The following is a 13,451-nucleotide window of genomic DNA, read 5'->3' as shown; positions in this document are numbered from 1 at the left end:
ATGCTAATGCTTAAGAAATGTATTCTAGATTACTGTGACTTAACCTGACAGCCAAACTGATGGCATTGTTTTAAAGCAGTAGTGATTATGAAGCAGTAATGCTTTTCATTTCATCATCCAGAATGCAGAAATGAATCATGCCATTTTAATATCTGTGAGACTGAATTTATTATTTGGACTCAGTAATTTATATACTTTGAGGGTGCATTTATGAAAACAAGCCATAGTTGGTATTTCAACATAGGAAATTTAAAATAGGGAATCGGTTTTACATGTATGTGTTACAAGACTGTAAAAGCAAAAGGGAATGGTGAGGTAATCCAGATAAGGAGCCATTTACCACCCCTAGATCTTGTGGAACATTAGGGAAGTGGTTGGGTCATCAGGAACTTAGAAGCTTGCAGGAGGGATCTCTTTAAACTGGGGTTTAGGACTCTGAGAAATCAGTTACGCTCTTATGGTCATCTGCTAAGATTCTCAGAGGGGACCTGATAAAGCTGGTGCTAGGAGTGCCTAAAAAAGCCAAAGGCTGCAGCTAGCTGTCTCTTCTAGGTAAATACTTTCAGATAAATGCTGACAGAAAAAAGAAAGGAGTCTCTCTAGTATCCTAGACTGGCACAACCTAATAGGAAGCCAACTGGTGAAGGAGGCATTTGGTTTTTGATATATTAGGCCTAGCGTAATAGAACAAGTGTATAAGAGGGTGGATTTCGAGATGAAAGAAAATACAGTTGGCCCTTGAAAAATAGAGGAGTTAAGGATGCTGATCCTCCATACAGTCAAAAATCTGTGTATAACTTTTGACTCCCCCAGAACTTAACTAATAGCCTACTGTTAACCAGAAGCCTTACCAATAACATAAACAGTTGGTTAATGCATATTTTGTATGTTAATACTATCATATACTGTATTCTTAAAGTAAGCTAGAGAAAAGAAAGTATTAAGAATCATAAGGAAGAGAAAATATATTTTCTGTTCTTCAAGTGGAAGTGAGTCATCATAAAGGTCTTCATCCTCATGGTCTTCACACTGATTAGGCAGTAGAAGAGGAGGAGGAAGGTGAGAGGTTGGTCTTGCTGTCTTACGAGTGCGAGTGCCATAGTTGGGAGAAAACCCATATATAAGTGGATCTGTGCAGTTCAGACCTGTGTTGTTCAAGGGTCAACTGTATTAACCAGGACATCCAGCAATAAAAATAGAATCTTTTTGATTGTGGATTCTGTAATCACATATTTGCCTTTCCAACATCTCCATCAGTGAGCTGGGAAGTAGGGAGTGATGAAGATGAGATTTTAGGGAGATCTCATTCTGTAACCTTTTGAGAACCTTACCTCATATCTACCCAAGAAACATCAAAGTAATGAATTGTTACTGATAGATTGTGACGAACATAAGGTTAAAAAGTACTGGTATAAATGGAAACCTGAAGCAGATTTCCTTGTTAGAATTTTGGGGGTTAAATGGGAAAAGTGTTCTCTGCTAGTATTCCAAATAATTTACATCTAATAAAATTAAATATATGCAGAGTACAATATAATCTGAATGTATTCTACAGTGTTCTGTGTTGTGAACTACCACTTTAGTAACCTTACTATAATGTTTTGGTCATGTTTTTTTCAGAATAAAGTTTCAGGTTATAGTAATTGTGATCCTTTCCATCAACTCACTAAATAATTTCAATGTTTGTTGACCTTTATTAGCTATTTCCTTTTGAGATTTTAATAATACAAATATACATAAGTGTATGTGTAAAATACATGTGCACATTTATGGAGTTTTATAGGTTATTGGTTTGTGTTTAAAATAATACGCAACTACAAGCTTATTACAGGCACATGCCACTGTGGCTAATTTTTGTATTTTTAGTAGAGACGGGGTTTTGCCATCTTGGCCAGGCTAATCTCAAACTCCTGACCTCAAGTGATCTGCCTGCCTCGGCCTCCCAAAGTGCTGGGATTATAGGTGTGAGCCACTGCGCCTGGCCAATGTTATTTTTTTTTAGTTTAGAAAAGGTGTATATTATATAGTTTTGCATGAGTGTATTTCCCAAAATAATTACAGCTTAGTATGTATATCTAAGATCTATGGAAATAAAAATTTTTGTTGCGTTAATACCGAAGACAGTCATCTAATGTTGATATACTGTAGGTAGTAAGGAAGAACACTAACTTATTTGAGTTTACCATCATTTTTCCATGTGATCTTGTTCATAGCATTTTAGAAAGTTACTTGCAAAATTTAGCCTAAACATCAACTTTTCTGGAAGCTTTCTCACTTCTGCCAGGGACAGATTTAGTTGCTGCTCCCTTCTTTTGCTTATTTGCACATTGTATATACTTGTGTTACGATGTTTTCTGTAGCTGCCTGCCCCAGTGCAGAAACAGTACCTTATGAAGTATGCACAGAATGCCTTCCAACCTGCAGAAGGAATTTAATAATTCATTAAGTTAGTGAATTATTTTCTCCCATTGTATGGAGGAAGAACTAGAACTGAGAAATTCCATATATATTAGGATCATGTAACCTGAAGCTGAATGTTGAGCTTCAGGATTTTGAATCTAGCATGCTCTGTACCCGTGGTATATTATATGGCTTTTTAATTTTTATTTCAGGATAGTTGAGGAATATATTACTACTTGATGGTTTTTATTTTCTTCCAAAGTAAAAACATGTTTAATTCTTCACCAACCCCTTCCCAAGAAACCACTGACATATATATATTTCTTTCCCCCAATTCAGTGGTATGCAGAGAATCTGTGAATCAAATGTAAAGACTATTTTTGCCCCTATTTCTAAATTCTTAGTAATTTCTTTTTTTTTTTCTTTTTCTTTTTTTTGAGACAGATTTTCATTTTGTTGTTCAGGCTGGAGTGCAGTGGCACAATCTTGGCTCACTGCAGCCACTGCTTCCAAGACTCAGGTGTTTCTCCTTTCTCAGCCTTCAAAATGGATGAGACTATAGACATGCACCACACACCCAGCTAATTTTTGTATTTTAGTGGAAACAGAGTTTCACCATGTTGGCCAGGCTAATGTCAGATTTCTGGGCTCAAGCAGTCCACCCACCTGAGCCTCCCTAATTGCTGGGATTACAGCATTTACAGTGAGCCACCATACCCAGCCTACAGTTGCTGCTCTTAAGTGTGATTATAAAATTCTGGTTTTCTGATTCTTGGCATTTTTACAGTATTTTCAAAGAATTCTTAAGACAGTATTGTGTTACAGATAAATGTCAGTAATTTGGAATTTTGGGTTAAAATTTTGTAATACACATCTCTTTAGTAACTAAGTCATGAGTGCTTTTTGAGGGTTTTCCTTTTGCTGTATTTAAATATCTTTTAAAATGTTTTTGTTTTAAAGGTATTTCTTGTTCTTGTCCAAGGAACCAGTTTGATTCAGCGACTTATGTCTGTTGCTTATACGTATGATAATCTGGCTCCTAGGTATGCATTTTAAAATATATTTTGTGTGTTCATGTATAGCAGGAATATAATGTTTTAAAACTTTATTTTGAAAAATTTTAAACTTACTAGAAAAATTTGGGGGATATTATGAAATCTCTCATACCTTTCATCCAAATTTACATGTTATTAACCTCTTGCTAAAATGTGTCTTGTATTTATGAGTTACATATTTTCTGTGTTTACATGTTTTCCTGAATCTTATGAGACTGAATTGCAGATATCATGACTGTTTACCAGTACTTTGTTGTATATCTCCTAAGACCAAGGACATTTTCTTAATAGAGTAAAATTTTTAAATTTATAAAATTTAACATTGACATATTATCCTAACATATAGTTGGTATTAAAATAATCCTATTGGTATTCTGAATAACAATATTTTTCTTGCTTCAGGATCAACTAAATGTATTGCATTTAGTTGTCAGTTCTTCTATTCATCAGAGTAGAATTCTTCCTATTCATTCATAACATTCTCAGCTTTTCTCTCATGATACATTTTCAAGTAATACAGGCCAATTATTTTTTAGAGTACTTTTCAGTTTGGGTTTTCATGATTAACCTTCATGATTAGATTCAGTTATTTTTTAAAAGACTCTTAAGTTTAGACTCTAAATCATTATAACCTATGTGTTTGTCATACACATCTCTTTAGTAACTAAATCATGAGCACTTCTTGAGGGTTTACTTATTTCAGTCAATGTTTTATTCATTCAAATTTTGTTTATTAAATCTGAAGTCATTTGGTATTTGCTGTAATAAGATTTTACCAGTGATTCTTTTTTTTGTTTTTTTATTTTCAAACATACAATATATTTTTATTGACTATACACCCTGCTGTGTGATAGATCTCAAAACTTCCTGCTCTATCTGGAACTTCATACCCTTTGACTTAGACCCTCTGCCCCACCCCACCCTAGCCTACCCCACCTTCCAGCCTCTGGTAATCATTATTCTACTCTCTTCTTTAATGAGTTTGACTCTTCTTTAGTGAGTCTTTAAATAAATGATAAAAAATATAGAACAAATAAATAATGGAGCTCTCTTAAAATATAGTCTCTTTTGCAAAAATTAGCTGGGTGTGGTGGCACGTACCTGTAGTCCCAGCTATTGGGAGGCTGAGGTGGGAGGATTGCTTGAACCTGGGAGGTCAAGCCTGCAGTGAGCCATGATCATGCCACTGCACTCTGGCCTGGGCAACAGAGTGAGACCCTGTCTCCTGTCTTTTAAAACACATAAACACACATACTCACTCTCTCTCTCTCGCTCACTCAGTGTCTCACTCTGTCACTCTCACCCACTGCTTCCCTTTTTTGGGGGTAAGTGATAACCTTATAGGATATATGTTAATAAATTGAATTATTTTTAATTCATTGCTGAATTTAATTGGTGGTGGTATGTTTTTACTTTACAGAGTTTTAAAAGCTCAGTCTGATCACAGGTCTAGACATGAAGGTAAGGGTTCCACAAAGTTAACTTTTAGTGAATAAAATCTTGAATAATATATTGATATATTTTACCTTTAATAATGAACATTGTGTTTTCATTTTAGCACAGATCTTTATAGTGAACTGTTTTCTAATTTTTCTTTAGTTTCACATTATTCAATGTGGCTCTTGGTGAGTTGGGCTCATTGCTGTTCTTTAGTGAAATCTAGCCTTGCTGATAGTGATCATTTACAAGATTGGCTAAAGAAATTGACTCTCCTTATTCCTGAGGTAAGATAAAGGTTGAAGGTTAATACTATTACTTTTATATGTTTTCATGTTATTAGCATTGATAATAAATAAAAGAGCTAATGGAAACAAATGTGCATGAGTCCATAAATATATCACATTATCTACTTAACCCTTTAAGGTCTGGAGTGTTTTGAACTATGTATAATGTTTAAGAACTTTTGACTATTATATATTATGTAGCATTTATATTTTTCTGAAATGTTTATAGAATGATTATTTTGCTTTGGATTAATAAAAATTTTTTTCCAGGCAGTAGGAAGGGCTTGAGAATTTATTTTGGTAATTTATGTTTTAGAAAAGTTCTGTGGCCGTTTTTTTTTCTTTGAGACAGAATCTCCATGTTCCCTGTATCACCCAGGCTAGAGTGCAGTGGTGCCATCATGGCTCCCTGCAGCCTCAACCTCCTGGGAACAAGCAATCCTCTGACCTCAGCCTCCCAAGTAGCTGAGACCATAGGTGCACATCACCATGCTCAGCTAGTTTTTAAACTTTTTTGTAGAGACGGGGTCTCGCTGTGTTGTCCAGGCTGGTCTTGAACTCCTGGTGTCATGTAATACTCCTGCCTCGGCCTTCCAAACTGCTTGGGATTATAGGCATGAGTCACTGCACCCAGCCTGCGTTTTCTATTTAAGTAGAAAAATAGAGGCTAGAGAGACTACAAATAAAAGAAATATATTTTGCTTCCCATGTTCACACTGAGACCAGTATAATTTTTATTAGCCATATCTTGGCATTACCTCATATTCCTACGTGAAATAATAGAAACACACTTACTAATACATTTAGCTCCAAAGTCACTTATTTTTTAAATCTGCATTGTCTAAGGGGCTGGGCACTGTGGCTCACACCTCTAATCCCAGCACTTGGGGAGGCCAAAGTGGTGGATCACATGAGGTCAGGAGTGCAAGACTAGCCTGGCCAATATGGTGAAACCCTGTCTCTACCAGAAATACAAAAAATTAGCTGGGCGTGGTGGCAGGCGCCTGTAATCCCAGTTACTCGGGAGGCTGAGGCAGGAGAATCGCTTGAACCCAGGAGGCAGAGGTTGCAGTAAGCCAAGGTCATGCCACTGCACTCCAGCCTGGACAACAGAGTAAGACTGTGTCTCAAAAAGAAAAAAAAAAAAATTAGCTCTGGATTTAATGCTGTATGTGTTCTTGTCCTGTCTCAGGTAACCATTTTGACATTTGTATGGTTTCCTTCCTATCTGTAGACTATTCTGATTGAAGTTGCTTCTGTGTTGCTTCTAGTTCTGAAAATATTTTATCCTCTGTCTTGTAAATAACTTAAATGATTCTAAATGTCCTTACTCAGTTATTCCTTGTATTTACTTCTTGTTCTTATTTTTGTTTTGTTTCTGTTTTTATGACCATGCTTTAGGATTTCTAAAATACTGTATATATTATGGTATACCTTGAGGTACTTTATTTGATCACGTGTGATTTACATGTATATATGTATGGGTTTAGAACATTATATTTATTAATTATTTTTATGAGGCATAATCTTGTTCTGCCACCCAGTCTGGAGAGCAGTGGCATACCAGCTCACTGCAGACTCTACCTTCCTGGTTCAAGCAATTCTTGTGCCTGTCTCCAGAGTAGCTGGGACTACAGATGCAAGCCACCACATCTGGTTAATTTTTGTATTTTTTGTAGTGATGGGGTTTTGCCATGTTGGCCAGGCTGGTCTCTAGACTCCTGGCCTCAGGTTATCCCCCTGCCTGGGCCTCCCAAAGTGCTGGGATTACAGACTTGCCCAGCAGAACATTGTATTTAAAATCACCTAAAATCGTTTCTGCTCACATATTATTAACTTTCTAATACTAACTCAGACTGTCTTTGGAACTTTCTTTTTCGTCTAGACTGCAGTTCGTCATGAATCATGCAATGGTCTTTATAAGTTATCCCTGTCAGGGCTGGATGGAGGAGACTCAATCAATCGTTCTTTTCTGCTCTTGGCTGCCTCAACATTATTGAAATTTCTTCCTGATGCTCAAGCACTCAAACCTATTAGGGTAAGATTTTACTGTGTTTAGAAGCGATTTCTATTTTTGAAATTTCCTTTGCCTCAAGTTTACCATTGTAATATAACCTTAAAATTTTGATCATTTGACTACTGTATGTGATTTTTTACCAAGAGGATAGTAGTTATATACTTCTTAAGGTGACAGCATTGTGACACATTATGTCCATGTTACTACTAGGAAGAGACTGATTTCAGCTCTGTGGTCTCTCTCGTGGATACTCTATTTTAGATATGGCATTTATTCTCACTTGGTTCTGGGCCTTGTGTTAATAAGTTGACTGATAAAAAAATCATAAATGGAGCTCTCTTCTCTAGTAAGTCAGTTTTTTTATCTTTATGATATTCGGAATTTTAAATTTTATTTCCTACCTTAGTGCATGTACTAGTCTTGTAAAAGGCTTCTACTACATAATAAATTTAGAGCCCACTTTTTACTAATCCCAGAAATTCAATGTGTTGTTGGATTTACATTATTTTCCTCCTTATTCGTATGTTTTTCAAATGTTAGTAATTTGAGACTAATATTTTCTTGAAAGTTCTTATGTTAGTCATTTTTGTGCCTGGTTATTCTGATTTTATAGAAACTAAGTGTGTACTCTCCATTTTTAAAAAGATTTTGAATACTGTTTAGTTGATACAGGAATTTATTTCATAAAGCCTCTAGTTTCTTAAATGTATTATAATTTTATTTTTAAAATGTTTTCACACAGTATAAAATTTTTTTAATAGATAGATGATTATGAGGAAGAACCAATGTTAAAACCAGGATGTAAAGAGTATTTTTGGTTGTTATGCAAATTAGTTGACAACATACATATAAAGGACGCTAGTCAGGTATGTTCAGAAAATTATATACTATTCTATATATTCTATTCTTGTTAATAGATACGAATTATGACATACATGTTCATTACTTCATCGGTTCTTATTAAGTGTACTTTATTAATCTATAACTTGTTGGTAGTGTCATATTTCTACTATATTTGTGCTTTTCCACCTTATTCTAATTCCTTTAGTGTTTTTACTCTGACCTTAGTTGAAACGTCTTCATCTGGTATCTATCCTTAATTTCCTGTCTCTTCTCAATAAGATATGTGGATGTAACATCTTATTTGGAAAGGGAAATGTAGATTTTAAATTTAAAAATACAGCTTTCTATAATAGCATGTAGTTTGGAGTACCGAATATGTAAAATAAAATTGCAATTCAAATAGAAGTTACTTTAAAGAAACACAGTCAGTTTTTGCAGATCTAATTTTCTTAGACTAAAATGACATTTCCATTCAAACAAAGTAATGTTTAAAACAAGTAAATTTCAGGCCCGGTGCAGTGGCTCATGCCTGTAATCCCAGCACTTTGGGAGGCCGAGGCGGGCGGATCACGAGGTCAAAAGGTGGAGACCATCCTGGCCAACGTGGTGAAACTCCATCTCTACTAAAAATACAAAAATTAGCCAGGCATGGTCACAGACACCTGTAGTTCCAGCTACTCAGGAGGGCTGAGGCAGAATCGCTTGAACCCGGCAGGTGGGGAGGTTGCAATCAGTGAGCTGAGATCACGCTACTGCACTCTAGCCTGGCGACAGAGTGAAACTCCGTCTCAAAAAAAAAAAAAAGTAAATTTCAAAGCAAATCTTGCCACATAAACACTTGCGTTTTTTCCAGTGTACATAAATTTACTAAATTAAAATGTGTCTAAGTTGTCAATTCAGAAGAAAATGAGAAACACATAAAGAAGATCCTTTGAAATATTTAGGACACGTTTTTCTTAAACTTTTAAATGTATTTAAATGAAAGTTCAATGTGTTCACTTTAAAAGTTCTATAGTGTTAATACTTTTTGCTTTTTAGTTAACATCTGAATTCTTAAAATCTTTTCATTTGAGAAATAATTACAAAACTTAGTATTGAGCAAGTTTTAATATACTTATTGTTAATTAAAATATTGATGCCAAATAAACATTGTACTTAAAAAAAAAGAAAAAAAACCTGGGCTTTCCCCTTTAAGCTAAAATAGGAATCTGATCTTGCTTGCTTGTAAAGTAATTTTCCTTTTCAGAGATTTGGGTTTCTTTGAGGGGACTCAAGTTATATTTTGTGAAGTCTGTTTTAATGTTGTTGCTCAGTTATAATGAGAAGTAAAGTTTTTTTTGGAATGAACTGTAGAATTTAATATATTGTTAAAAGTCTAATTTAAGGGTATTGTTAAAAACAAACCTTGGTGAATTGTATGTGAATTACATCTCAATAAAGTCATTAAAAAAAAACTTTAGTGTCTTCTCAATAGATTACTGTGACTTTCTTAATTTATTATCAACATTCCATTGATTCTTTTTTGTAGAATGATTAGTGATGTATTTAAGACTAATTTGATTAATTGACATAATGTATAAGTGAAGAGTTAGGTGTATTATGTTTATAACTTACTGAATTTTGGAGAACTAAATTATTGTTGCCTGTAAGGAAATGATTCTGTTTTAATTTATGTTTGGTAAAACATAAAAATTTATATTTGAATTTTTATTTTCTTTTTATATTAAGACAACGCTCCTCGACTTAGATGCCTTGGCAAGACATTTGGCTGACTGTATTAGAAGGTAAAATTTGATGTGAAATTGAAATTCATATTGTTAAGAAAAGAAGACATAATTATGTGAACTATCTGTGTGTATTTTTTTTCTTTTTTGTAGTAGGGAGATCCTTGATCATCAGGATGGTAATGTAGAAGATGATGGGCTTACAGGACTCCTAAGGCTTGCAACAAGTGTTATTAAACACAAACCACCCTTTAAATTTTCAAGGGAAGGACAGGTAAGTATTAAGGTATTCAATGTTTCTATGAAATGTGATTGAAACCTTTTGTTGTTACATTGTGTATTAGTCTGTTTTTTACACTGCTGATAAAGACATACCCCAGACTGGGCAGTTTACAGAAGAAAAGGGTTTAATTTGACTCAAGAGTTCCACGTGACTGGGGAGGCCTCACAATCATGCCGGTAGGCAAGTCGGAGCAAGTCGCATCTTATGTGGATGAGGACAGGCAAAAAAAGAATGAGAACCAAGTGAAAGGGGTTTCTCCTTATAAAGCCATCATATCTCTTGAGACTTATTCACTTACCACAATATGGGGGAAACTGCCACCATGATTCAGTCATCTCCCACCAGGTCCCTCCCACAACAATAGGAGTTACAGGTGATATAATTCAAGATGAGATTTGAGTGGAGACACAACCAAACTATATCACATTGTATATGGATATGTTAAAATTTTTAAACATATAGACATAAAAATTGCTAGAACTTAATTACTGGCAAGAAAAGCAAATTTTAAATAAATTGAATTCTGGAAATATAAAACATGGGCTTGTTTTTAGAATGCAAAATCCGATGTTAATTCCTGTGATTGACTGTATATAGAAAGGTAACCTAAGGATGGGCGTGGTGACTCATGCCTATAATCCTAGCACTTTGGGTGGCTGAGGTAGGTGGATTGCTTGAAACCAGGAGTTCCGAGACCAGCCAAGGCAACATGGTGAAACCTCATCCCTACAGAAAATACAAACATTTGCTGGGTGTGGTGGCGCACACCTGTAGTCTCAGCTACTCAGGAGGCTGGGGTGGGAGGATTGCTTGAGCCCAAGAGGTCGAGGCTTCAGTGAGCCGTGATCACACCACTGCACTGTAGCCTAGGTGACAGAAGGAGACCTTGTCTCAAAAAAAAAAAAAAAAAAAGGGGTAACCTATATTTTATTAGTGTGCTTTCTATAGAATTGTGTATTTTGAATTACTGTCCTAAACTGTGAATCATATCCTAATACAGTGGAATTAATAAGTAGTCATTGTTGGGTACTTGTTTCATATTTTAAAGACCTATGTGACATAAAATCTATCTCTGAATATTGGAAACACTTCATGCCTCTGTACCAACAAATGCCTCATTTTGATTGTCTCTTGATTAAGTAGTTTATCTTATCTTACCATTGGTACATTTGTCCTGGTCATTGAAGGAATTTGTTATGGTCTGGAGAGCTGTTATCTTAAAGTTACTGAATGTGTTAGGAAACAGCAACCAAAGGGATAGAAGATTGTCCTCATAGGCATAGACTAAAGGATTCTTGAGAGCAACTTAAGATTACAGTCTTATCTGTTTGAAATCTTTGCTACTTCCCCTAATGCACAAAACTTCTTGTGCTATTTCTTACAGGGATTTTGCCTTTTCCATTACACTCACTGGAAATGATTTGGTTGATTTACAGCCTTGTTGGTTGAAGTCTTCTCTTATATATAAACTAGTGTATAACTTTTATCCCCAAATATAAATATATTAATTGGTTTTTCTGATAATGTTGTAAAGCAAAAGTCATTGTTAAGAAAAAGTAATTTTAGATAGTATAAAAAAAGAATATTCCCATTTGGTTTGATTTTCTCTGATGCTGTGGTGATGGCCTTCCAGGACTTTTCATGGATACAGTAAATATGCATGTATAAAATTCATATTTATAGAAATTTTACAGTTTATAAATAATATTCTGTGATTGGTTTTCACTAAAAAATGAGTACATTAAAAAAATGTATTTTTTAAAATTGACTAAGGCAATAATTTAAATCTTTGAATTTATGATGTTATAGAAAAAACTGTAAAGGCAGCATCTTTGCATACTTGTCCCATTATTTACTCATGAACTCTTTAAAGTAAAATAGGTTGATTCTAATCCATAGTTTATATCAGGATACAAAAGGATACATAAGTTTACACTTGTAGCCACACTGTATGAGAATGCCTTTATCAAGCATCTGCAGATTCTTATGTCACTGAGATCTTTACCAATTTTGATGTTGCTTTAGTTTTATTTCTTTGTTAATTGGTGAGTTTCTTTCCATTTATTTTTGTACTTGATATTTATTTGTTCAGTTGCTATATGGTTTCTCATTTATTTGTAAAAGTTATTTATTTTGAATATGTCAGCCCTTTCTGTCGTATTTGCTGAATATATTTTTTCCAAAGTCTTATTTCTCTTTATTATTTTTTTACTTGTCTTCTGTTTATTGATTTATACAAGTTGTTATTCTAGGACAAATTTTTGAGGCTTTAAAAGGTGGATATTATTAGACCCAATTTTGACAGATGATGCAACTGAGGCATAGACAGGTTAAGCGAGTTGTACGTGACTGAGTCACTTACTCTTCACTTGGCTAAGCTTTTAACCATTATGCAATACTGTCTACACATGATAACATATTAAACACACTGTTCTATACTTTGCTATTTTTGAGCTGTCTTACAGTTTTTCAAATTCAGTATATAACAGTTCATTTTTTTCAAAAAAGAAAAAAAAGTGAAGGGGAGGACAGGGTCTCTGTATTGAAGCTGGAGTGCAGTGGCACAATCATAGCTCATTGCAGCCTTGAAGTACTGGGTCAAGTGATTCACCTGCCCCAGCCTCCCAGGTAGCTAGGACTATAGGCATACGCCACCATGCCCAGCTAATTTATTTATTTATTTTTGTAGAGATGGGGTTTTACTGTGTTGCCCAGGCTGTTCTCAAACTCCTGCCCCTAAGTGATCCTCCTGTCTTGGCCTCCCAACTGTTGGGATTACTGATGTGAACCAATGCACACCGCCATGCTTGGCTATTCATTTTGTAAAAGTAACTTCAAAATAATATTGTTATTATTGTTATTATCTTTGAGACAAGGGTCTGGCTCTGTCACACAGGCTGGACTGCAGTGGCATGATCTCAGCTCACTGCAGCCTCCACCTCCCAGGCTCAAGCAGTCCTCCCACCTCAGCCTCCCGAGCAGCTGGGACTACAGGCGGACACCACCATACCCAGCTAATTTTTAAAAATCTTTTGTAGAGATGGGATTTCGCCATGTTTCCCTGGCTGGCCTCAAACTCCTGGGCTCAAGCAGTCCTGCCTTGGCCTCCTAACGTGCCAGGATTATAGGCATGAGCCACCATGCCTGGCCCAGAATGTTATTTTATCTGCATGTATGTGGCATATATGTAATTAACTAGCTTCCTAATGATCAGCTTTGTCTTAAACTATTTCTAGTGATATTACAGAGATCTTTATTCATTTAACACATAGATTTAGGAAATGGAGGAAGACATTCTAAAAGTTAGAACTGCTAGTTCTTGGACTATACATTTATAGTTTTGGTTATGTTAAAAACCAAAACCAAGTTAACTATCTATGGAGGCTGAGCCAATTTATGATTGTA

The 13,451-nt window shown here is 35.1% G+C and overlaps 1 protein-coding gene across 6 annotated transcripts in view; it reads left to right on the top strand.

The window, feature by feature from the left end:
* Positions 1-13,451, top strand: part of USP34 (ubiquitin specific peptidase 34) — a 285,331-nt gene that overhangs the window by 180,782 nt on the left and 91,098 nt on the right. For all 6 annotated transcript variants that reach the window (XM_007970503.3, XM_073023027.1, XM_007970505.3 and 3 more), the window contains 7 exons: positions 3,361-3,443; positions 4,876-4,916; positions 5,055-5,179; positions 7,065-7,217; positions 7,958-8,062; positions 9,768-9,823; positions 9,917-10,037. In XM_007970503.3, the coding sequence (XP_007968694.3) occupies positions 3,361-3,443; positions 4,876-4,916; positions 5,055-5,179; positions 7,065-7,217; positions 7,958-8,062; positions 9,768-9,823; positions 9,917-10,037 (684 nt within the window). The remainder of the gene's footprint in view (positions 1-3,360; positions 3,444-4,875; positions 4,917-5,054; positions 5,180-7,064; positions 7,218-7,957; positions 8,063-9,767; positions 9,824-9,916; positions 10,038-13,451) is intronic.

Source organism: Chlorocebus sabaeus, chromosome 14 (assembly GCF_047675955.1).
Source record: "Chlorocebus sabaeus isolate Y175 chromosome 14, mChlSab1.0.hap1, whole genome shotgun sequence".
In the NCBI taxonomy this organism is placed as follows: domain Eukaryota; kingdom Metazoa; phylum Chordata; class Mammalia; order Primates; family Cercopithecidae; genus Chlorocebus; species Chlorocebus sabaeus.
Note: the sequence above shows the minus strand (reverse complement) of the source record. Positions and strands in the feature narration are given on the sequence as shown.